Source organism: Chrysemys picta, chromosome 21, assembly GCF_011386835.1.
Source record: "Chrysemys picta bellii isolate R12L10 chromosome 21, ASM1138683v2, whole genome shotgun sequence".
Taxonomy (NCBI): domain Eukaryota; kingdom Metazoa; phylum Chordata; order Testudines; family Emydidae; genus Chrysemys; species Chrysemys picta.
In genome coordinates, this window is record NC_088811.1 from 9,508,930 (window position 1) to 9,535,291 (window position 26,362).

The following is a 26,362-nucleotide window of genomic DNA, read 5'->3' on the forward strand; positions in this document are numbered from 1 at the left end:
TGCAGAGATAATGAGAACATTCACCGTTGCAGTAGATAGGTTAAGTTCTAAAAGGACATAAACTGGTATGCCCCAAAGCATAAGCCACAAACATTGAAATTAAACACCCCTGGCTGGCCCAGGTCAGCTGACGGGCTCATGGGGCTTGACCTGCGTAATTGTTGGGTAGGCATTTTGGCTTGGGCTGGGACCCCACAAAGGGGGAGGACCCAGAGCTCGGGCCCCAACCCAAGCCCAAACGTCTACAAAGCAATTTTTAACCCAAAACCTGAACCCCCCGTACGGCCGAGTTAGCTGACCTGGGACAGCTGCAGCTGTGCTGTGGGTCTTTTATTCCAGTGTAAACGTACCCTAAGTGACAGAGATTGGGAAGAACCATTCCCTGTGGGTAGGACAGTCCATGCCTGGTGTTTATGGGGATTATAAACCTTTCTGTGAAACAGCTGGTACTAGTCATTGGTGAACACAAAATACCAGGCTAGATGGACCACTGGCCTGATCCATTCTGGTAACTTGCATGTTCCAGGTTCCCCTAGTCTATAGTTCCTCTAATCTACACACAACAAAAACAACACCATTGACACTGATCAGGGGAACCTAACTATTTAGTGAAAGCTAGTGCAGAGCTGATCCCCGTGTGTTAAAGGCCTCGTACAGTACCTGGGGGATAAGAGCTGCCACTAAACAATCTCAAGATGTGTGTATCAGAAGAGGGAGAACTTCGGAGGTTTAAAAGAGATCCATATAGTTTAGAAGGTCTGTGTCAGTCTCAGGTTAGCCTAGCTTAAAAGTCAGGGAAGGCTTTCAGGGAAAGGAAAGAGTGGGGGACAGAAAATGAAAGTGGAGTGGAGCTGTCACCCTTTAGGACTTCTGGGGAAACCCTGACTGAATGAGTCAGAGGGAAACCCCGATTAAATGATTCTGGTTGAGAAAGCAGGATTTAGAAAGAAGCAAAGGTGGGTAAGTGGACCAGGGGGTGGATATGCAAAAATAAGGGTTGGCTCTGATCTGGCTCTCATTTCACTCAAACCTCTGAAGTGGGCAGTGGGGGGGTGGGGGGGGGAGAGACGGCTTTGGCCCATCTCTGCTAGGACTGGATTGTTTATGGCTTGATACTGCAACCAACGAAGTCAAGTAGTGCTAACAATGACTCTCATTTGTGTAGAATGGGACCCTTTTGGGGGGGGTAGGGATAAGAGTCATAGATCCAGAAACTATAGTCTGGTCTTGAACAGCCTGATTAAAGCTTAGCTGCTTCTCCGCAAGAGAGATTAAATTGCTACCACTGTGATCCATTTTCAGAGCATGCAATGGACAAGAAAGGGTAGAGGAGAGAGAGTCAGCAGAAGCCTGAAGGTGGGCAGAGTGTGCTAACTCCTTTAAGGAAGCTGTGGCAAACTGTGGCGTGGTATTGCATAGCCTGATACTGGAAATCGAAAGCTCCGGTGTAATAAATGCATTTCAGCACTCACAAAGAATTCCTCCTGGAATATAGAGGAACTTCTGATGGTAATTCGGGGAGGGGAGGGCAAGAGGAGGACAGGAAGTGGGCAGGTGAACAAATGAAAGGAAATAATTTAGGCCTAGTGGATGGTACTGGCTGGGGTACCCATTACAGCAGGTATTGTTAGCACCTGACAGGAATTCCTGCTCGACCATTCATGCATTCCTAACTGGAACAATTTGGAGATAAGAGGCAGGAAGGGGGTACATAAAAGAAAATGATTAAGAATGAGTGTATGTTACTAGGTAATGTTAGCAGCTACTGTACCAGGCACTATTCGCACCAATTAGCAGCCAACAAGGATCGCTTTTGGAATACTAATGCCCTTCTAATCATAATTTTGGGATAGGAGGCAGGGAGGGGATGACATAAAAGAATATTACTTAGAATTCGAGTGTCATCCTAGGTGCTGTACCAGGCACTGCTAGAAGGCGCAATACGAGGTATTATTTTAGGAAGCCGTGAACGTTCCACAGTAAAACGCTGCATGCTGAAGTCCCCTTGGAGACCATCTGGTCTGGTTAACATGGGGGTGTATTCAGTCCCCCTCACTCCTTTTTAAGAAGCTCAGCTGCTGGACTCCAACCCCATGAAACAAGACCTGGCTTGCAGGCAGCCAGCCTGATGGGGTTTTTTTGGAAATGGCTAGAAGCACGCAGGTTAAGCAATAACGACTGAGGTGGGCATTACTGACAGCTAATTAGTCTGACCTTAACAACAAAGCCTCTAAGTGAACAGCCTGCAAACTCTCATTTACGCAACCCCAAGACGAACTCATTAACTGCAGGCTCCATTACCCATTCCACATTGCCGGTCGTAAAACAAAGTTTTAAAATCATGTTTATGGCAGGGAGGCATAAAAACAAATCAGGAGATTTAAATAAAAACCCTAAAATTAAAAACAAAACATTCCTTCCCCCCCCCAACTCTACCGATTCCATCTATAGAGGAATAACTTCATCAACGCAGAAGGACTATCTAGCTGGACTTTTACTATACTCATAATTAGATACACACAAAAAAGCAGATGCCAACATGATAACGCAGTGCGTGTCCTGTATTAAATATCCAAACCAAGGCACTCTGCTGAAAAAGACACCCCTCCCCCCCGCCCCGAACCTAACCCACCTCAGGAGCTCCTGGCTTGGTTTTTAAACCGTAAAATAATCAGTCTAATTAAGGGAGATAATTACACACACACACACACACACACACACACACACACACACAGATCTTCCCTCCATTTAGCTGAAGAGAACACTGTGCATTGGTAGCCTTCCTCGCACATCCCCAGCACTGATACTGAAAGCTCCTACTCAGCATCTCGCATCCCTCCCTCATTAATTTCAATTAAGTTAGGTTCTTAAGAAAAGAAAATGGGGCGGGGAGAGAGAAGCAGCACTTACCCTTTGGGGACTCGCTTCGGGTTTTCTTGCTTTCTAAAGGACACTCACTGCTGCTGTTGGGAGAACATACTCTTCTCCTGCCTAAAATTTCATCTAGAAGAGGGAGAGAGAGAGACACACACAGAAATGAGAGACCTGAGTATCAGATAACGCTCCACTTCTTTCCCTTTCACAGAATCAACCAGAGACTTATTTCGCATTTTGCAGCCCAAACATAGAGTCAGGCTATGGGTGGGGGTAGGGGAGGGGGGGGGAAAGAAAGAAAGAAAAAAAAATCATCATCTTGAAAGCCCAGATCTGCTTTCCTAATCATGCAGTCCAAAGGGATGTAATGACTGTTCAAACAGTGATCAATGCAACGATTTTAAGCCGTAAATTCTGAATCTAGTTTATTTCCTTACTGAGTTTCATCATTTGTTCGGCTGCCTTTTGTCCCTCTTGTGTTTCCACTCCTTTCATGCCCTGATGCAAAGCAACTGGGGGGAGGAAAAAGGGGGTGGGAGAAGAAGAAAAACAATTCCCTCTGAATCTTCCTACCACAGTATCTCTCTCTCTCTCTCTCTCTCCTCCTAAAAACCTCAAGGTCCTTAGCAATCTTCTCCCTCTAGACTGTACGGAAACGCTCGAGCCTTTTGCATTAGTGCAGCCCTGCGAGCCAACGCAAAATATCTAATATACAATTACAGCGTCCCCTGAACAGATTTAAAATCAATATCCTCCCATAATAATGCTGGGGAAACTGAAAGCATGAAGTTGCATATGGGCAGGAAGGAAGAGACAGTTTGTCACCGTGAGCATCAAATTCTCATTTATCAAGGGCTTGTTAAAGATGCAGCATCTCAAAAAACCTTGAAAACAAGTACCATATTTGAGAGCGTATATGTTGCGCCTGTCTACGAGTCAACACGAGCAAAGCACAGATGCTTTGCATGCAACCTTTCTTATGGTTAAGAAATGTTACAGTTCAAATCACCACTGTTTAACACAACAAAACATTATTTCCATTCCACATGGCATCTCGATCCAAACCAGGGTCCTTAGCGCTAAGTCACCCCGCATTAATTTAAGTTCAGCTAGCTAAATCTAGTTGACTGAGCTGGCATTCTGTTTATTGGGAGACACAGTGGAAGGAGTTGTAGCTGACAAGAGTCCAAGTGCTGCAGAGAACAGACAGTTAACATGTGGGGGGCAGAACCTGCTAGGAAATGCCTTTATCCAATGAGTGATGTTAGAACTCTGCAAAGTTACAAGTGGCATTTCAAGGTTTTAAAGAGCACGAGCTGCCTCTGATCTTATCTCACTGTGACCCTGTAACCCAGGCTGTTAACACAACCAGTGCTTGGAAGCATTGCAAAGATCTGCAGCCATCCATAACCGAAAAACAAAGTAAATACAATGAAATGGTGGCAATCTGAAGAAAGGATGGACTCAGAGAGAGTGACAGACCTTAAATCTTCAAGGCACTCCAAATTCAAGCCTTAACTCAGCCTTCAGTGGGGGATTGTCATGTGCATTTTGCAAAAGGGAAACAAAGGCCTGCCACACACAGTGTCAAGGAGCAGAGCCAACTCGGAAGGAACTAAGGAGTATCTGGCCCGGTCACAAGACAGTGCCTCTCTCTCCTTCCCACTCCCCAACTATCTGGAACTCCTCATTCTGAGTGTTAATTTTCCTGGTCATTATACTCTTGTGCATGCTGCAAACCCTTGGAGCTGGAGGCCAAGAGCCTCTAACCGTCTCTCATCCAGCATTTGCAGTTTCAAAACAACAAAATCCCAATACTCAGCTCACCACTCTCAGGAGGGCAGAATCACATTACGGCCTGATTTCATGCATTAGGGGAAGAGATGGTGCTTATGATTCAAATGAGGAATCGGCGACACGCTTACAGGTACTGGTGGGTTAGGGCAGTGGCTCTAGGCAGCAGTAGTAAGCGTCCATGACTTCGCAGCTCTGCCAAAGCACCTCAGTCATGATCTCGAGTCCCTCCTCTGCCCTGCTACTTGAACCACACAAACATACGCACAGCTCTGTCAACACGCGTTCATTCTGACCTGCCTCACGTCACTCCTGACTGGCAGCGCCCCCGGTACCTGCTGTCCAAACATCAACGAGTGACTGGCTCTTTGCCCTGCTCTCAGAGGGTGCTCCACCACCTAATCTCCTAAGCACCATGTGCACAAATGCAGTGGCGGGTCAAACACACTCATGTGATTAGGGTCATGCTCTAGGTAGAGCTCACTATTTTCCATCTGTGACCAAATCAGGATTTGAACCCAGCTCTCCAGACATGCTATGTTAGCATATTAACGCCAGCGAGACCTGCAGCCCCTGTCCCAGTATCTCACATCCACGCACAGTCCTGAGGCTCCAAAAACCTCTAAATAATGTTATTTTGTTGTCAAATCAGCATGTTCCATTTTGAAACCTAAAGGATGGAAAAAAGCTAGGGGGGGAAGAAGATGACAAGACTCTTGCTACACTTTCAGCGTGGGAGTTCTTTCCATTATATTAAATCTCTTCTCTGCTAAACGATGAGCCAACTTTGCATTTAGTATTTTGGGTTTTTTTTATTTTTTTTTTCATTTAAAACATATTTTACTGCATCACATTAGACAATGAGAATGAAAGATGGAATTGTGGGTAAGGCACGTGCCTGGGGGCACATACAGTGAGAGTCCCCTGGGTTCTATTCAACTCTGCCACAGACTATTTGACCATGAGCAAGTCACTTGACCTCTCTGGGTCTCCTTATTACTTCTGTATTTGCATTACAGCAATGCCTAGAAGCCTCAGCGGACATCAGGATCTCACTGTGCTAAGCCTTGTACATGTACATAATGAAAGATAGTCCCTGCCCCAAAGAGCTTGCAGTCTAAGCTCTCACAATGGGGATGAGAAAGGAATTATTATTGCCAGAGAACAGAGATGTACAGAGCCACAGAGCGATGTGCCCACAATTACACGGGGAGTCTGCAGCAGAGCTAGAAATTTAACGCAGGTCTCCGAAATCTCAGGCCACTGGCAGTACCTTTACCACAAGACCATCCTTGCTCTTAGCTTCCTTATCTGTAAAATGGGGTACAAGCCCACCTCACAGAGGTAGCTGAACGGTTTCATTCATTACTATTGTCAAGCCCATTGAGACCCTTGGGTAGAAGGTGCTATGTAATGCAAAGATTCATATTATAGCACAGGAGAATTGGTCCTCTCCCCTCTATATCTAATCTGTGCACATAGCCTGGACACACCAGTCCCATCTGGGGAATATGTGCCTGGTTCCAGCACCTGCCGCCCATCCATCCACTCCAATACACCATTCCACACGAGGGGTAGCCTATCGAAATCCGCTTTTTGGATGCATACTTGAGGGAAGGAGGAAAAAAACAGATCCTGAATTGCAACTTTGAACAAGTTTCCCCCTGGCTTGGTGGCAACGGCAGCAGAATGAGAACAGAGCCCAGGAGTCTTGGCACACTGGGGGGTCTCAGTGAGAGGGGAGACACAACCAAGTGTCCGGGAGTTACAAACATCTTATCCTTCCCATGTTGCTGAATGAGGGGGGTCCTGGTGGGTCCCAGTATGGAAAAGACTGAGGACCACATAACAATGGAGCAGTATCCTTTCCTGTTAAAGGTGCCCACTTACTTCAAATGGCAGGCATAGGATGGGTCTATGCATCCCATCAATCGCTCCTGCACAGCTCGGGAACCCCAGCCATTCAAACCCTGCAATTATTTCAGGGCTATTTCCAATTTCTCCAACCCAGAGGGCGAGTACTACCTGCACCACTTCCCTTGCAAACCTCCATGACCACTGCCCCCATCATGGATTTGCCTACCCTGAACTGATTGTCAACAGATCTGTAACAATCCAAGCTTGCCAGCTTCTCCAGAGTAATAGCAACACACGTCTGGGCTGTCATGGCCTCTTCTCTCGGCGTGGTCTGTGTCACAACCAGGATCAGCCGGGCCTAGCGGCTGGAGCAGGAGTCAGGAACCAGGAGTCAAGCTGAGGGGCAGGGCGCAAGCAGGGCTGGAGCGGAGCAGGAGCAAGGCTCGGAGCAGGGCTGGCACAGGCGTGATCGCAGCTGTAGGCATAAGGGTTGAGCCACCAGCAACCTGCTGCTGAGCTTAAAAGCCGGCCCGCTGGCTGCCTGGTGCCCAGCAGGTCCCTGCTGCAATCAAGCTGAACTCACTAATCTGCCTGCAGGCTGGGCTGGCCAGCCCTCGGGCTCAGCTGCAGGAGCTCTCTCCTGCCAACCTGGCCACTCAGGGGCCCTGGCGAGCTCAAATGCCATGGCAGTTTTCCTCCTGAGAAAGTTCTGGGCTCACGGTTGGCCCTCCTGTGTTCCCATCACCATGTAGCTCCACCACTCGGGGCTTGTGGTCCTCGGCCGGAGGCAGTGGTCCGCATGGGGGCGGGGGGGGGGGGCTGGACGAAAAACAGCATCAGCTCCATCCACGCCTCCATCTCCACATGGTCCCATTCTGATGTTGTAGGGCTTCTGCTTGTAACTGCAAGCCGCCGCCTTCGTCTTCTCCAGGCCAAAAGCCGCCTCTGAAACACCTGGCACGGTCTCTTGGCAGCAGCTTTTGCAGGGGCACGCCAAAGAAACACTGACTCCACAGAAAGCAGCCACTGCCAGCCCTGGTTGTTAGGCTGAGCAGGATCCAGTAAGAGCCCACCCCCACACCGCCTTGGGGCCTGCCAGGAAACGAATTTCCCAGGCCTAGACCACTTCCTCCCACCACGGGCAGAAAAGTTGCCCCCCAGCACCCTGTGCACGTGAGCCCAGAGCAATGCAGCGGGCTGTGGCGCTATGGATCACAGGATACCGGTCCCAATAGCTGTTCCTGCTTCTCATGGCCAGACACAATGCCAGTGCAGACGCGGGACAGCCGCATGCTGATATCGACAAGGGGGCCACGCTGGAGCAGGTTAGGCGCTCGTGCACTGGCTCGCCCAGGATGGCTGAACCCATGGCAAGCCCACAAGGCCAGTCTGAGATGCATTGCCCCCAGATAAAGTGAGGGAACTGGGGCTGCTCTGGGGAGCAGGGAATACCTCCAACAGCCTTTTAACAGCAAGAGCTATGAAAAAGGATCTCTGAGCTAACATCGCGGTTAAGCCGGGGAAGTCCATGCCAGTCAGTGCCACCATCTCCTGCAGCTCTCTGCTGTGATTTTCCAAGGGGAGCCACCTCACCCCCACAGTACAGGGCAGAAGGGCTGGGCTCGTGCTCAGGGGAAGGAGGCGGATAATCACTGTGACAAGTCACTCAGCAGGTTCACACATCGGGTGTCTCTCACCCGGGCGCAAGCTTTCCCCACGCACAGACGGAAGGGAGGCCCAGGGGCCATGTTTGGTTCTTCTGCAGTGCAGAGTGTGACCAAGAACAGGACAGGGTTAGAGAGCCGCTCCGACATTCCCTAGCCAGGGCACTGCTTGTGCTGCAGAAGCACGTGATGCAGCGAAGTGGGACCGAGCCAGGTTAGACGGGGGCAACCAAGGCTCAGCTGGTGAACACGTAACAAGTCAAACCGGCTGTTCCTCTCTCGGTATTATTCTAACAAGGGCAAACGTCTTTCCAGGCCCCTGACTCCCCACCCTTCCAATTCAAGTCCTGGGTATAACAAACAGTTCCCACTAACCAGCCTGAAAGGTCTCAGAGGCTTCTCAGTACTTTCTTTTTTCCTCCTCCGGTGCATGCAGCCTGCGGAAATACCCTCACTCCAGCCCAGGTGCTCAGTCTGTCCCTGCGCAGCGGGTGACAGCTTTGTGGGGATCCCGGAGGCTGCCGCCCTGGCGACGGGCTTCTTGGTCTGCCCTGAAACCGAGACGCAACACCAGCTTGTTGAGTCCCAGCGGGCCGTGAACTGCTAACAACAAAGGCAGACGAGTGAGGGGCCGCACAGGGTGGGCTCAGCACAGCAGTGTGGAATCCTGCGGCCGATCAGCTCTGCCCCTCACCAGCAGGAATCAATGGAACAAAGGGAGAGTGAAGCACAAGGTCATGGGAATTATGGGCCATAATTTAACTGAGGGCAATGGGTGTGGAAAAAAAATTATTCAGGGAAGGTGGGGGCAGAGGGGGAAGGAAGGCAGTAGGGTCTCTGGAAGGCAGGATCCCGATGCTGGGGAGTATAATGAGCAGACGTTGCCACAGGTTTCCTTCTTGCAGAGAGGAGGGGAAAACCCTGTAGTTCAACCCCAAAACAGCAGCAGTGCAATTGTGCGGCGTTGGGCAGATCTGGAAACAATTTCTTTGCACCCTTCCAGAGGTGGAAGGTTTCATCCCTCCAACAGGCAGCTCATTGGTTGAGAGGACTTTGCTAGGTAAGGCAGCTGGCGTGGTGAGAACACTGCCTATCATTGCTTTTTTTGGGTTTCCGTCTCCCTGTCTCCACCTGTTGTTTTTTGTCGTATCGCTGGACTGCAAGCTCTTTGGGGCAGGGACTGTCTTTTGGTTCTGTGTTTGAACAGTGCCTAGCACAAAGGGGGCCTGGGCGCTGGCTAGGGCTCCTAGCCATGACCGCAATATAAATGATAAAAATTTGCTAACGTCGTCACAAGTTTCTAGCTAGAGATGAGAGCACAGCAAGTCTCACAGATCTGGGCCTGGATCCAAAAGCTCTCTGGCTCAGGACCGTTCTTAGCACACACCAGGGGTTCTGCAAATGTTGGAGCCAGGAATCCTCTCACCAAACATCAACCCTTCGGGTCCCCTGTAACAAACTACTTTTAAAATGGTGATAGGGGACAGGCACAAAGGAAATTCCCCTGGGAGGCACTGCACTGGGATGGAGTATTTGAGGAGATGGGGTTTCTCTTTCCCACTGGCTCAGTTCCATTATGAGGTGCTGAACATGCAGTACTGTACTAAATAGGCCAGATTACGGTCTGGCATTACAAAATCTCAGGGTGCATCTGCACTGCCATCAGAGGTCTGACTGCAGCACAGGTAGGAAGCCCGAGCTAGCTTTAACCTAGCCAGCGCAGCTAAAAACAGAAGTGAAGATGTGGTGGCACGGACCCTGCGTGGGCTGTACAAGCCCATCTGGTATCCTGGCTATGTACTTTGCATTGCTAGCCTGCACCGGGGTCAGTGCTCCTGCAAATAGGCGTTGACTCCATGGGTGTTCCGGGGCTGGAGCAGCCATGGGAAAAAAATAGTGGGTGATCAGCACCCACCAGCCACCCACCGATCAGCTGTTCGGTGGTGGGCGGGAGGCAGCGGAGTGGAGGCGGAGCGAGGGTGGGGCCTTGGAGGAAGGGGCGGAGCCTCAGGGTGAAGCACCCACCGGGAAAGAAGAAAGTTGGCGCCTGGGCTACTGCATCTTCACCGCTAGCGAGATGAAAGCTAGCACGGCTCTGCCTACCCGAACGGCAATCACATCTTCGACTGCAATGTAGACATACTCTTAATTTATTTATTTTCTTAAAATCCTTTCCCCTTCTCTCGCCATTTGGACAGGCTTTTCCTGACTCTCCCTTGGAAGAGACGGGAGCTCCTGCAGGGAGATCAGCCTCAGAGTCGGGAAGAGAACTGGAATAGCTCGGAGCGCAGATCCGTTCTTGCATCTCGCGAGGGAAGAGCTGATAAATAGTTCTGGAGCAATATTTAGACTCAACCCCCTCCCCTCCCCCCAAGAAATGGATGGGGCGCTCCTCTAGCACTATCAAACAGAGACCTCTAAGTATTCTGCAAGCCGCACCTCCCCCCACAGGAGGTGGGCTCAGTGTCATGATGTAAATGGGGCAGGTGAATGCTCAAGGTCATACAGAAAGTCAGTGGCAGAGATGGGCATTTCACCCAGGGACTCCTGACCCAAGTCCCATGCTATAACCCAGGGGTAGGCAACCTATGGCACGGGTGCCGAAGGCGGCACGCGAGCTGAGTTTCAGTGGCACTCGCACTGCCCGGGTCCTGGCCACCAGTCCGGGGGGCTCTGCATTTTAATTTAATTTTAAATGAAGCTTCTTAAACATTTAAAAAACCTTATTTACTTTACATACAACAATAGGTTAGTTCTATATTATAGACTTATAGAAAGAGACCTTCTAAAAACGTTCAAATGTATGACTGGCACACGAAACTTTAACATGGAGTGAATAAATGAAGACTCAGCACACCACTTCTGAAAGGTTGCTGACCCCTGCTCTAACCCATCAATGCTCCCTCCCCAAGTTTGGGAAAGAACCCAGGTCTCTCCCGAATCCCAGCTCTCTGCTGTACCCAGCAGGCACTCTGCCTCTTGCACAGCATGTCAGCACTGGCCTGTCAGTCACCAGCTGTCTGTGTCCATTCGCTTTGCATGAGCAGCAGCAAAGTGCCTCAAAGCCCAGCCCAAATACTAAGATTCCCAAGGAATGTGGCAGAGGGAGGTGCAGGTCACCCTGGAGCCAGCCTCCAATCTGCCTGTAACAGGGGCTGTTTATGTGCCAACGTGCACAAACGCCCCCTTGTCTCCCACCTCCCTTTGCAATTCATTTCTACAGAGCACACCGAGCCATAAAAAGGTGGTAAATATTCATAGTATAAAAACCACTCACAGAGAGGATACGCTGAGCTTGAGAGAGACAACTGGACTCGTTTGATATGCTACCCAGAGAGTCTTGGTTAGCAATTGTGAGCTCCACCCCCTCTCAGGGAAGATATGAGGAGGACATGCTGGGAGGTCTAGTGGTTAGGGCAGGGGGACTGGGAGGCTGGAGTCCAGGCTTCTATCCCCAGCTTGGGGAAGGAGTGTATTATTTCAGAGTCATTACAAATCAGGATCCTTGGGTTCTATCCCCAGCTCTGGAAAGGAGCGTGGTCTAGTGGTCAGGGCAGTCAGCTTGAGAGTTAGGACTCTTGGGTTCGATTCCCATCTCTGATAGTGACCCACTGTCTCTCTGTGCTGCTCTGAAGAAGCCCTCTGTACCTCAGCTTACCTGTCTGTAAAATGGGTATTCTGACCCTGTACCTGCCTCACAAAGACAGTTTGAGCTATAATCAGTGCCAGCAGAGGGCTCCAAGGTCATGGCGTGAAAGATGCTCTGGCAGCGAAGCACTATCCCACAGAGTGCCATGATCCCAGAGACCTCAATCCTGCCTCCCCCTCCTTAGGCTGAGCGCGCTCACTGCAAGCTCGCCCACATGTCTGCAACTATCCTTCAGAGAGCTGCTCCCCTTCTGATTTCTCGGACCCATCCCACCCTGTGATAAAAACCTGCCACAATTGCTCCCTTGCCCCAAGACGCACCCCCAAAGCTTCCCCTTCTCTGACATCGGGGCGAGCTCACCATGGCATTGGAGTGTTCGCTCGTGCTGGCCGGCAGCATCACAAGCATGGCTGGAAGCCAGGCCCTCCTAGAGCAAGCGAGCGCGAGGGGAGCACAGCGCAGCCTTGGCTCGTGGCCTCTCTTGACAGAGACGAAGCGTCTCGTGTGTGTGGCCCATGCCAGCGAGCTGCTATTCCCTTAAACGCCCTGCACAGCTGCTGCGCCTGTGCACACACCTCGCTGCGCTGCTCTCAAAGGTGAATGCTAAAGACAGTGATTCCAGACAGAGCTGCTGGTGGTGCTGTACCCTTAGCACCGTTTAAACGTCCGATTGCACTCATTCAGCCCCTGAAAAAAACAGCGCTCTTCCAGCCCGTGACAGCTTTGACAGCCAGACTCCTTAATTCCTTTTTCTTATTCCCTTAATCTGTCATCTTTATCAGGCTGGGGAAGTGCCAGGCAGCATGCAAGAGACCCGGCCCCGATCAATCTCCACATTACAGCTGACAGAATGGTGCTAATAACTTATTGATCTCATGTTTGCCAAGCCCCACTGGGGCTGAAAGGCTGCCATTGATTGGCTTGAGAGAAAGAGCCCCTCAGCTGAGGGCAGAGCGGAAAGCCTTCAAATTGTCTTCTTCCCGAGGCGCTCACTGGGAGACAGAGGGAGGGCAGAGAGAGGAATAAAGAAGGGGAGAAAAGAGGATAGAAAAGGAGAAAAGTGTATGTGAGAGGAAGAAGGGACAAGATGAATAAGGGAAGAGAGGAAGGAAAGTGTGTTTAGGAAAGAGGAATAAAGAAAGGCAAGGGAGAGCAAGGGGGAACGGAAGGATAGAGGAGGAAAGAGAGAACGGTAGAGGAAAAGAGACACGTAAATGGAGGGAAATGAAATGAGGAACAAAGGACACTCTGGAGCTGAAAACTTTTAACAGACAGATAGATTTAGGGTGACCAGATAGCAAATGTGAAAAATCGGGACGGGGGCAGTAATAGGTGCCTATATAACACAAAGCCCCAAATATCGGGACTGTCCCTATAAAATCAGGACATCTGGTCACCCTAGACAGACTCCCCTCTTTTTACTGACAGCAAAGGGTTAACTTAAAGCTCTCTCCCCTCCACAATCCCCCCACTCCCAATGCCGCGGCTCCGGAGTGCAAAAGAGCGCAGCAGCGACAAGTTCCCCTGGCAGCGTTCAATACCACGCTCCGGTGTTTGGGGAGAGGTCGTGGGGGGGAGGAGAATTCACTGATGAGCCAGCTCCCCACAGCCACACGCTCACAGCTGACGCCTCCCCGCTGGTTCGATCGGTACCGCAGGCTAGAAGTTTGCTTCTGCCACAGAATATTATTGATGACCCGAGTAATCACTGAAAGGCGTTGGACACTTCGGGGTGGAGGGGTGTCTTTGCTCTGTTCCACTGGGAATGGAGGGGGGGTCTCACCTGTAAACTAGGGAGCTCTTGCAGCCTGGGACTACCTGTACAGGCAAAGACACCTGGAAAACGTGCACAGCCCACAATAACGGCGACAACGAAAGCTCCTCTGAAACCACCACACATCGCTTCCCGCTGACTCCAGATGGCGGGGCTGAGTGCTGATGCACGAACTGACCTGAAGAGGGCATCAGTGAGAGGACCCTCTAGTTCCTGGAAAGGCAGCTAGTTCTAAGCACTGCCTGGAATGGTTTTTGCCAGTTTGAGGGATCTCACAACTGTTGTTAAGTTCACGCCCCAGCAGGGCTTCTTCAGCCAAGTTGATCTGAATGGCAGGGGCAGTTTTTTAAAAAACTCTTTCTTGGCCTCCCCAGGGTCACTCCTCTCAAAAAACAAACAAACAAACCACCCCCAAGCCAGGCCTGTCTCCAGAAAGGAGGACTTCCCCTCCTTTCCACAAGCTGCTGAACCATACCATGACTGCATGAAAGAAAGCAAGGATCAGACAGGTAGCCCAACGCCTTCTGCAAGGGCAGTTAATCACAATGTAAGCTCGTCATTGACATACTGTGAAAAAAAAAAATAATTAAAGAGCTCCAAGCCAACCTACACACTAGTGCAAGAGGTACCGTTACTTCCAGGCATGGTGTGATTGACTTCACAGCAGCCACTTCTGATAACATACGTACATAAATGTGCGTGCCTAGGCATATGTATGTAGTTACACACAAACAGACACGTACTCTATATGCACACACACACACGTGCACTTATTCGCACGCCTACACACAAATATACATATGACACGAGCACACACTTGGGGGAGGATAAAATCTCGGTGCTGAAATCTATCGACTCATGGTGAGGCTGGGAGAAGCAATTCATTTCCCGCTCCCCGGCAGCAAGCGAGAGTGGACAAGTCAGGTGCCACATTACACTCCATATTGGATTTCTATATATAACATCAGTGAGATGTCACAGCTCCAATGATTTATTTTCGGCTCTTTACTAGCTGCCCGTAAAACACCTGGGGAAAGAATTTTGTTTTGGTATTTTTGGGGGAGAAGGGGTGATGGGAGGGTTAGTTTTGGAAGCGGGATGATCTCGCTCTTTCTGGATCTTTAAGGAGAGGATGAGAGTCTGTGTTGTTTATTTCAACCTTTCCAGACTACGGTACCCCTTTCAGGAGTCTGATTGGTCTTGCGTACCCCCAAGTTTCTCCTCACTTAAAAACTACTTGCTTACAAAATCAGACATAAAAATACAAAAGCGTCACAGCCACACTGTTACCAAAAAATGGTTTACTTTCTCATTTTTACCATATCATTATAAAATAAATCAATTGGAATATAAGCATTATGCTTACATCTCAGTGTACAGTATAGATAGCAGTATAAACAAGTCATTGTCTGTATGAAATTGTAGTTTGTACTGACTTTGCTAGTGCTTTTTATGTAGCCTGTTGTAAAACTAGGCTAATATCTAGATGAGCTGATGTATCCCCTGGAAGACCTCTGCTTAGCCCCAGGGGTACACGTACCCCCCTGGTTGAGAACCACTGGTTTATTTCACTTCCCAAAATACAAGTCATGTTGGGAGTGAATTGGGTGGATTTCTTCCCCGTAGGGCTGCCTCCTCCCACAAAAGTAAGATTCATTGCCCCAGCTACAGCCACTCCATCCTGCTAGATCCAGGCGTGAGCCTTCCTAGCTCTCCTCACTCAGATGTTGCTAGAGAGCAGTGCTTCTCCACCTATTTACCATTGTGGACCACATAGGCTGCTCTCTGTGCGTTGTGTGTGCCGCATCCACACAATACATATACTACCTATATGGCCCTGAGAATGTCACATGGGCCGCAGCTGTGTGCTGATTGGTCTGCCAGCGTCCTCTAGAGCCTGTTCTGTGCAGCTCTCCATGCTAAGAGCAAGGCGGGTTTATCATGAAAACATTACTCATGTCCACCAGGGACTCAGCAGAGCAACCTCCCCAAACTCATTTTGCTTATGCGTTAATCAGGCCCTGACCTCTGCTCTCTGCAGGGATCCACTGATCACCTGGAAAGGAGCACTGAGCTCGCTGGGAACCCGCAGGCAGCCACAGAAAACTGAACAAACCCCTTTGTGTCGGCATACAAGGGACATGGGCCTGATCTTAGGCCTGCTAAAGTCAACAGGAAGACACCCCCCTATTTTTTTTTAACAGATGAAGATAATGAGATAGAAAAAGGGTAAGTGACTTGCCCACGGCCACATAGCAAATGAGTGGCAGAACCAGGTTTAAAGCCCAAGTTTCCTGACTGCCAATCCCATGCCCTGTGCCCTGGCCCACGCTGCCATGAGTTCCATGGTGCAGTGCAGGGAAGCAAACTGCACTTCCACCACATGCTTGCATGTTGCTCCTTCACCTCCCAAGACCTCGGTTCAAATGCAAAGCAGGACACAACCACCAGCTGACGCCCGGTCCTCTCCAGCTCCCAACAGGCTTCAGCAGAAATAGAACATGAGAGGAGCACAAAGAGAGGAGGAATCTGCAATTCCAGCCCCAGATCAAAAGCTGGAGTCTGAGGTGGTGACTGAGGTCTGTCCCCAATGCAGCCTAGGTAAACAGCTGTCCTTCATGATAACATGTGTACACAAAGGTGGCTGGGCTTCCCACCCTCATCTGCCCATTTGGAGCTGATTTTCTGCTCAATTTAAGGCAGCAATTCAATAAAGCCTTTTTTTTTTCCCTTTCTTTTCTTTTCTTTTCTTTCTTTCTTTTTTTTTTTTTTTTTTTTGAAAGTGAAAACATGCCTGTGTCCTGGCTCGTTATCCCAGGCTCAGAAAACAGCCCATTCATTGCAGATCTGTCTCTAATCATTAGCTCCAACATCCTTGGCCCGAGTTAACTCTTGCCTGGCTAGATGCACAGCCCACTGAAGTCAATGGGGATCATGCCACTGAGAGTTCACTGAGTTGTGGATCAGGCCCGTGGAGAGCAATATAAGGGATCTAACTACTCTCCCACACACATTCTTGGATGAAAATCAATATGAGGGATCTAACACACACATATACACCCCTTCCTGAAAAACGCCAACAATTTTTAACACATGTCTATTCAATGTTCACTTCTGATTACGCTATATTTCATAGCATAGCCCAGAGCACCAGACTTGGAGAACTGTTTCCTGGTTTTGCAACCCAACCCCTGTCTGACCTTGAATAAGACACTTCCCCTCTCTGTGCCCCAGGTTTCCCATCAGTAAAATGGGTAATAACAATATCCCCCTTCCTAAAGTGCTATCTAAGATCTAGGTATTGTCATCATCATCTATGGATGAACGGTACCTCATACGTGCTAAGTATTTTTCTTCTGTGAAATCTTTCAAGGAGAACTCACCACAGAAAATAAAAGAAAACTTTAATTGCGCAAAGGTTATCAAATGTAACTTATAAACTGGGCGAAAAACAACATTCACAGTCTGTGGCCAGAGACCAAGAGAGAATAAGCCCTACAGAAATTTGGGAGACTGCCTTTGCCCCACTTGTCTAGACATTCTGCATCTGGTTTAAACAGAGTTATACAGGATTCACGGTGCGGGTAAATGGCAGCTGCATCTGGTTCTATAGCCTGGGACACTGGGATGAGGATACTGTTCCTGATAGGCCAGGACCTCCAATGTGAGTCTCTGCCCATGCAGACCAGCCATCTCCAAAGACAGCCGGCGCTCTCTGTGGGCACTCCTGGTAGGGAGACAGCTGGCTTTCAAGACCCTCAAAATCTGCAACGCAGAAGGGCCCTGAAATCATTGGGGAGAGGGGCCTCCAATCCATGGGACTATGTGGGGCTCCTGCTGCCTGGATATCAAGGGGCTGTCGGGGAAGAGGAGAGATTGCAAGGTTGGAGATGGCACCTTTCGCTCCCCAAGAGGACGGGTGCCCCCTCCCCCCCCAAAATCCTGAAGCCAGCCTGGAAGGGAGAAGCTCCACCACCTGTCTGTCAGCCGCTGGATCTGCAAAGCTGTCACCCCCGCCCCGCCTCCCGCATGCCCTAGCAGGCTGCATGAGCCAAACTGGATAGAGGGGATTGGACTTGTTTACAGACACACAGCGAGCTGCTTAAAGGGGCTCTAAGTCTGTGTTTGATGTGCAAACCATCAGCTTTGCTGCGGTGCCTTTGTCAGGCTCTGCTCATCCTTCTGCGTCTCTCTCTCTCTCTCTCTCAATTAAGATTAAAAGTGCTTTGCGCCATCATCCTCTCTCATGGCAAAGCCCTCTCTCGTGCCACCGCAGCACCTTGCCTGCTGCCTCATCTTTATCTGATCCAGTTGGAAACTACTTTTATATTCTCATTAGGCTCATTGGCTGCCCTCCGCCCCCCTCCCTTCTCGCTCTACCTTTTCATATGTTGCTAAGCCTCTTACCGAATCTCCCCAGCACAGGCGGCCTCCGTGCATTTCCAAGACGGACAAGTCCCAATATTTTTCCATTTGCCATGTTACATCGCGGCTGCGACCCCGCTGCGTTAAACACTGCTGAATGTCATCGTGGGGAGGGAACAGGACGTTTTGCAGGGAACATAGCAGAATTCAAGGTTGGGAGGCAGTGGGCTTTGGAAAGAGGGAAATTGTGGGGGAGGAAGGAATACACTGACCCCTGCTATGTACACGGGACTGGTACAGCCGGGCATCAACTGTGGACATTTTCCCAATAGCACTATACCTTCACTGTACAGTTAACCCAGGTGACTGGCACCTGGGTTAGCCGGGCCTGGGTGTGAGCATCCCCAATACAAAGCCTTATCATAGAATATCAGGGTTGGAAGGGACCTCAAGAGGTCATCTACTCCAACCCCCTGCTCAAAGCAGGACCAATCCCCAATTTTTGCCCTGATCCCTAAATGGCCCCTTCAAGGATTGAACTCACAACCCTGGGTTTAGCAGGCCAATGCTCAAACCACTGAGCTATCCCTCCCTACATCACTGTGTCCTTACTGTTCCTGCACTTGCTTGTGTGTGTCTGGGGAGATAACCCATGGTTCTTTGTGCTGAGATGCTCTAGGATTCTTTCCCAGTCAACTGCGGGAAAACTTATCTGTCCCTTGTGGGGGGGAAGGGGGCTTGTGGGAAGGCACTGGAGGACTCTGAGCAGTCCAGTAATTTAGCCTTGAGTCCTCACTGCAAAGTGGGCGGGTTCCAACCCAAACGAAAGTGTAGCTTGGTTCTAACCTACCCTGCCCGCCAGGTAAGCTAAGCCAGGCTGAAAGCACTGGGCCAGAGGTTTTTCTGTATAGATGGCAAGGAGGGCTAAGGCTAAAACCTGGATAAGAGCTACGGCTAACTCTGCCAGTGTAGACATACCCTTGATTTCACACGGCATCTGAACATCATTTTGATCGGTGAAGAGCAGCACAACCAGCGGAGATTTAAATGCCCCTGTCTATGCCGCGTTCGCTGCTGCCAGAATCAACGATTCTTGTGTTCAATTTCAGAAATCACCAATATTAGTGCTGAGCAGGGGTGCCTGTGTGCCAAGCCATCAACCAACCCGATGAACTGGGGTGCTGTGTGGGGGGGCAGAGACAGAGCTCTTCCCCTTCGAGAGCCTATTTCAAAGTCAAACTCCTTTAGGGCCTGATTCTGCCAGCCTCACGCTGCCCAGCAGACTATTCCAAGGGGACTGCTCACTGAGGGAGGGGCTGAGCAATGCAGAGGAGAGTGAGGGGATCTGGCCCTGGATTATTATTTAGTATTTTGCTTAAATAAAAGTCCCCGGGCCATGAGCGCTCTCTACCCCACTGTAAATCCAGAGTGACTCCACTGAGCTCAGGAAAGTTGCTCCATCTGCACAACAGTTACCAAGAGTGGAACTGGGGCCACTGACTGTGACAGGGGACTTGGGAACCATTTCTGGAGAACATGGGGTCAAGCTTCTGGTCTGGGTTACTCTGCTGGCCTGCGAGTTACTCTAGCTTTACCTCGTCACAACACAGAGCACAGTCAGGGCCTGGAGTTTAAATTTGGGCTTCGCAACAGCTACTTCCCTCTCCCTCCAAACATTCACTAACCGCACATCTGGATTGCTGGCCTCAGCCTCGTTCTTCAAAGGGCCTCTGAATGGGAAGCCCTGTGTTCCGGCTGCTGAACAGGGGGACACAGGTGCTGAAATATCTGTTCTTCCTACTGCGGGGGCTGGGGGCTAATGGAGGCGTTAGCCATCTAACCCCCATTCGGTGCATGAGCATAACTCTCCGTACAGCTAACAGAACATACACACATTGAAGGGCAGGATATACACACTGTGGGGCTTGGGGATTTTACCCCACACTTCATTCTCTCCGTGTTAGCCCGGCCAGGAAAGGAGGAAAGAACGAAGACTAGCAAGAAAAGGGAGGGAGGCGGAGGAAACCCTGAGCTGGAGCGGGGATGGATTCTACGAGCCAGTGAATGACCAGGAAGTGTGAATGTGGCAGCTCCTTCTTGGAACCCAGGGCACCAGGCTGGCTCCTGCAGAAATCCAAGCGCAGCACTGATAATAATTATCATAAATCTTCTGTGTTGGACAGCGGATCCAGCACACAAAGGTTTGCGCCACGATTAAGAGATCTCCGTAATATCTGAAGGTCCCCAGTGGGGCCAGAGCAGCAAGATGCAGCTAACATGCATCAAACACATAAGAATATCTCAATCATTACTGCTGCCAATGGTGGCTCTGAAACCAATCGATAGGGCAATTAGATTTTATCAGCACACGCCTTTCGGCCTCCTCTTCTGCTGTCTTTGCAAAAGCCTGGGTTAGACCTGCCTTTTCGGGGCCCTTTCTGTCTTGCTGAGAAATGACAGCTGGACCAGAGTATTGTTTTTTGCAGGTGGGGTTTGTTCTGCCTTGTTTTATGTTTTCAAGGTTCAAGAAAAGGGGAAAGAACCAGACAGAGTTAAGCTGTGAGCGATTCGCAACCAGATCTCCTATTATTAGTATTATTATTTGCACTACTGTCGTACCTAGGAGTCCTAGCCAGAGACCAGGTGCTGTACAAACCTCCTGTCTTCACCACACACATGGAACACTTGCACAGGGAAAATACAACCCCAGATGTAAAATCCCTGCAGTCAGACTGCAACCCCTGCATGCCAGCAGGGGAGAAATAACAAGGACTAGTGGCGAGAGCAGGGGGGAACTGGCAGTCAGGAGACCTCCACCACTGATCTGCCCTATAATCCTGGGCAAGTGATTTTGCCCCTCTACGCCACCTTTGTGGGGAACTATAAGACACTATATATGGTATTTTTTTCAGAGTAGCAGCCGTGTTAGTCTGTATCCGCAAAAAGAACAGGAGTACTTGTGGCACCTTAGAGACTAACAAATTTATTAGAGCATAAGCTTTCGTGGACTACAGCATCCGAAGAAGTGGGCTGTAGTCCACGAAAGCTTATGCTCTAATAAATTTGTTAGTCTCTAAGGTGCCACAAGTACTCCTGTTCTTTTTATATATGGTATTGCAGCTTCTGTGGCCAGAATCTACCACAGGCAGGTTAACAATACCTCCTTTCCCCCACTCTTTCTCCGTCTTTTGGATGCACACTGAAAGCTCTCTGGGGTTGCGACTTCTCTTACGATGTGTACGTACAGCGCCTAGCACAACGGGGCCCTGATCTTTGTAGCTACTGTGATACAAACAATAAACAACCACCACAGGGAGCGCTCAACATTATTTTCTCTCATCATTATTAAGTAGATTTCGTACCAGCTAAGCCTCCAGGCTAACCCGGCACTCAGTTTAAAGCAAGACAGGTGGTAAATCAGTTGTGGCATTTCCTCCTTGCAGGGCCCAGAGTTTCCATTCCCTTTGACCCTGTCTGAGCCACATCAGGGAATCTGCTAGCAGGAAGGTGGTGTAGAGACAGCTGTCAGGCTCTGCTCCCAGTTGGGCAGAGATGGTTCCTACAAGGGACCTGCCTCCAAACAGCAGGGAAGATCAGGTTTAAACTGCCCCTGTGGAGCCACAGCAACCCTCCTGCCCCCACCTTCATACTCCCAGTTTCCCCCAGCACCTCCTCCCCCACTGGTCAACTCTTGTTAGAATCCATCCCATCCTCAAAGGCGCCGTCCCGTGCTCAGCGGCCTCTCACTGTCCCTCCTTGTAGGAAACACAGGCCTATTTCAGTGCCTCTCTCTCATAGCTCACACGTTCCATACAACCTGAGCCAGGCTTTGCCACTGCACTAACACCAACCCAATCAATCAAGGCCCAGGCCTTTCCTCACCTCTGGGATTCTGGATGCCTCCAGGGGAGGAGGGGGGGTTGGGATTATTTTTTGTTTGTTTCCCTTGTCATCATTCCGTGTTGCTGAGAACAAACAGAGCACACTTTGCTCCTCTCCACAGCTACAGATCTCAGAGCATTTTATCAGCCTCAATTAGGTCTGGCAACCTCTCCGCAAAGTAAACAGTATTAAGCCTGTTTTCACAAATGAGGTCAGTTGAGGCACCAAGTCACTTGGTCAAGGTCACACACACAAAGTCAGTGGCAGAGAGGGGAAGAGAACCCAGGATGTCCAAAATCCCAGGCTCTGACCACTAGACAGCACTGTCTCCATCAACTTATGGTCACATAGGTACGTTTCGAGCCAGCCCCTTGGTTCTTGGCTGCAGCAGTGCAGGAGAATACAGCTCAGAGATAGGTCCGTCAGTGCAATTTGCAAAGGAAGGAGGGATTCCAGCCGAAAGGTGAAGTCTACGAGCTGCCCTCCTAGATGCACCTGCTGCCGAGTAATTTGTGGAGCAGTGCCGGGATGCGGCCGGGAAGACAGGAGGAGTATCACACATTTTAAATGCTGGTGCCCACCATCTGGGTAGAATTATGTAGACTCCCAGTCTGCAAAGCATGGACCCAACACCCAAATTTCCCCAAAGCTCAGGACCAGGACCCTGTTTCAACCCATTATCTAGAGATGGGCCAACCTGCTAAATTCAAATCAGGGTCTAAAATTCCCCCCAACGTCCCGGGGGGGGGGGGACATCTCTAGGGTTTTGGTTTAACCCCTCTCATTGGGTCTGACCAGGCTGAGAAGAAAGAGCTCCTTCTTGGGGCAGGGGCTGGGCGGAAGGGAGCCACTGCCAATTCTCGTCTTGTCAATGTCCAGTTTCACACATTAAAATTCCTCCTGGAGGAAATTTGCCTCTCACATTAAAAATGTTGGTTTCCCCATTTCTGAACATACTGGGGACTGACTCTGCAAACCTGTGCTCACCAAGCACCAGCCCATGCCAGCAGCAGTCAGCAGGCGTCTGGGCTGGGGAGGAGACATCTGAAAAGTTTGCATTGGGCTCTCTCCATGGGAGGAGTTTGTTTCGCTTTCTTTGCTGCACTGGCAACTCACCCAGGCATTAGCAAACCAAGGCCCCAATTCAGCCAAGCACTTCAAGCACATGCTTATGTGCTTGGCAGAATTGGGGCCCAAGGGCCTGAGGCAGCTCCCACCTGCGTCACCAGGAATCCTTCCATTAATTGTAATGGCAGCTGGAGCTAGCCATAACGAAGGAGACCAGCTGCACCTGTTAGTATTGCACCTTCCCTATTGTGCACACACCCCCTCCCCCACCCTCTGCATCCTTCATTTTGTATTGCATCCCGCAGTGAAAACCAGATTCTGGATTAAGCTGCATAATCAATGCCAATGATTTACATGCACGCACAAATGCACGGCTTTCAAGCAAAGACCCTAATAACATACACAGATGCATCTAAATTCTGACTTTGGCAGATTGGGGACCAGCAGAATAAAAACAGAAAGACAATAATCTGCCTTTTAATGACAGGGCCCAAACGAACAGCCAAAAGCTATAGCGTTAAAGAAGACATTAACATCAACACCCTGCTCACAAAAGTGGTTTAAAAAAAACCCCACCGAACAAGTTAAATAGCACCGCTCAGAGAGCAAGAGTTCCTGAGAAGTAAAGCTTCGTTTGCTTGTTGGGACCACAACCCGTCCAAAACAACCCAAAAAGACTCCCTACTTGGCAGCTTTTAAAAACACACCAGTATGGGCCGGATTCTCCTCTACTTACCACTGGACTCAGTGGAGTCACTCCTGATTTACACTGGAGCGAGTGGCCCCTTTTCTGTCTAATGTCCGGATTTCTGATCTCTGCTACATCAGCGTCAACCTAGAGCAACTCTGGTGAGTAAAGTGACTGAGGATTGGCACCGGCGTCAGTGAAATCCGAAACCAGCCTTGGTTCTCAGATGCGAATGGCAAGGGCTAACGAGCCACCCAAACCCCAAATGGTTCTCCCAGCCGCTAACCATCCTGCGGGAGAAATTCACTGATTCTGCAAGAAACAGACAGAACTGACAGTGTCACCGGTGTCCAGGGCCCCACTTGTTGACTAAGGCACATTCACCACCGGGGTGTCCCTGCCCATCACTTCCTCCCTGATGCTGACATCCAGAGGGGTGCAGTGCCCGGCTCTCCTGGAGCGTCTCTGGTTCAGCACGAGAAGTAAGGGGAAGCCAGGTGAACTTCCGTAAGGTCAGGCAGCAGTACTGAGCCACGCAACTATCCTTGCAAAGAGTTGGCAGGGACGGAGGCAGCATGGAGAGCCTCTGATTAATGCAATTACAAATCAAACAGTGCTCTCCGCGCCAGGCCTTTCTGCATCACTGGCCACTAACCCCGGGGACATTTCACTTCTTTGCTGGAGTGCTCTCCTCCCCTGCATTTTAACACAGACCACTAGATCTGAGAATAAAACAGAGCTGAAATCTCACACGACCGCATCACTTGAACCTTACTATATATATATATATATATATATATATATATATATATATATATATATATCCCTCCATGTTCATCTTTGTCCACGAATACTGGGAGACTCGCGTGCCTTGCTCTGAAATTTAATGAAGCCGGCTGGCCAAAGTGGGGGAGGGGAGAGGAGAAAAGAGGGAAATCAGCAAACCGAACCCAAGCCGCAGCTGGAACTTTCCTCCTCCCAGCGAATGAGGACAAAAGAGCCAGGCGCCCTGGCTGCTTACCTGCTGCTCCTAAGCCGACGTCGATGCTGTTTCTCTTGAATTCACAGCGACTCTGGGTCTCTGGCATAACGAGTTGGCGGCTCTGATGCAGGTTGGAGATGATGGTGGAGAGGTCGTTATCACGGCTGCAACAGAGCAGAAAAACGCCAAGTTGAGGATATCCTATTTACCATCCCATAATTGATTTTCGTGTCTGAGAGAGTGTGTGCGTGCGTGCGCACGTCTTTTTTTGTTTGCCCCAGAGATTTCTGAATTATGAGGAAGATTTTTCCCTCCCTCCCCCACTTGAAGTTCCTAGGCAACCTCCTCCATTTTCGGGGAGGGGAAGCCCCTGTAGAGTAAAGCACTTTCCAAGCAGTGGGCTTGCGCCCAGCAAAGAGCTCTGCAGAGGCCAGCACCCCCGCCTCCCCTTTGCCAGAACACACGGCCCAAGTCAAGTACCTAGAAATGTGCCGGAGAAAGAGGCATGACTACTCAAGAACTGACAAAAACTTGGAATTCAAATGATTGACAGATGGATGATAGTTAACAGACAGCTACTTGGCTAGGTTTTCAGTTCCTCCAGAGAGAGAGAGAGTGTGAGTGTGTGTGTCTGTTTTACTTTCTTGCATAATATTTTTATATGCAGAGGATTACCATAGATTCAGCCACAGTTGTGGCCCAGAGTGAAAGAATACAACCTTGTTTATAAGTCCTATTTTCAGCCCATCAGTCTAGCTGATACCAAAATAACTACTCCTTCCTTCTGGGATAAGAACACACAGAGTGAGCAATTAAATATTATTTCGACTGTTATCCTGGCATCAAAGCTGCGTCAAAGTGGGCTCACTTTAGCTCAAATATTTTTAAAATGTTCTCTTTACCCTCATACGGAATGCATGAGAAAGAGAGAGAGCAAAAATGTTCACAGTAGCAAGTACTAAGTTAAGATGGCAAACTCACTGTATTACAAACCTTCTGTTTTCATACCTTACATAGAGAGGAAGCAGATATGGATATACATAAATACAGACAATATACAACACATGAGAGAGAGAGAAAGTTCTATATACATATGTATGTCTAGAAGCCAACACTGGAAATTCTCCATCTATTTTTGTTTAATGCTGTATGTTAAACCACCAATGTCTCTAGCACAGAGTGCCTGTCCTATGCTAAACACGGTAGCTATTTTCCGTCCTCTCTCCAGCCAAAGGACGATAACTTTTTCCCGTGAGATCTGGTTTAAGGCATTTGAAAAAAAGAAAGTCAGAGGGTCCCTTACAACTGTTACTCACATGACCAGTGCACCCGCTCTGTGTGTCTGCGACACACAGCACATGACCACCGACTCGCTGGCTCGGAGGAGACCGTCCTAACCTGTGACCACCAGGGCAACTCAGAGGGTGCATTATCTGCAGAATTACCTAGCAATCATCTCCCCTTAAATATCCCCCATCACCACCCCCCTGGCCATCAGAGCGAGGAAAAACCACAGAGCTGCTCAAATGCTCCAAAGAGCCCATCCCCAGTGGAGAAGCGGGGGCTAATCTGTCGTCTAGCTCTCTGCTAATCAGATAAGTTTATGACAGAAAGTCTTTAGACAGAGGTACTTTCAGCAGGCGTCTGGCTCCAGATTTTCACAGGATGCAGCAGACAAAAACAGACTTTGCTTCGGCAGCCACTGTCATCTGCCCCATTACTCCCCCCCTCCCATCTCGGGGCCAAAATCTCAAAGCCTTTTAGC

At 49.6% G+C, this 26,362-nt stretch overlaps 1 protein-coding gene across 12 annotated transcripts in view; it reads right to left on the reverse strand.

The window, feature by feature from the left end:
* Positions 1-26,362, reverse strand: part of SAMD11 (sterile alpha motif domain containing 11) — a 299,306-nt gene that overhangs the window by 47,414 nt on the left and 225,530 nt on the right. For 11 of the 12 annotated variants that reach the window (XM_065575103.1, XM_042852879.2, XM_042852880.2 and 8 more), the window contains 2 exons: positions 24,637-24,761; positions 2,911-3,003 (listed from right to left, as the gene is read on the reverse strand). In XM_065575103.1, the coding sequence (XP_065431175.1) occupies positions 2,911-3,003; positions 24,637-24,761 (218 nt within the window). The remainder of the gene's footprint in view (positions 1-2,910; positions 3,004-24,636; positions 24,762-26,362) is intronic. The other variant, XM_042852878.2, reaches the window with a different exon arrangement.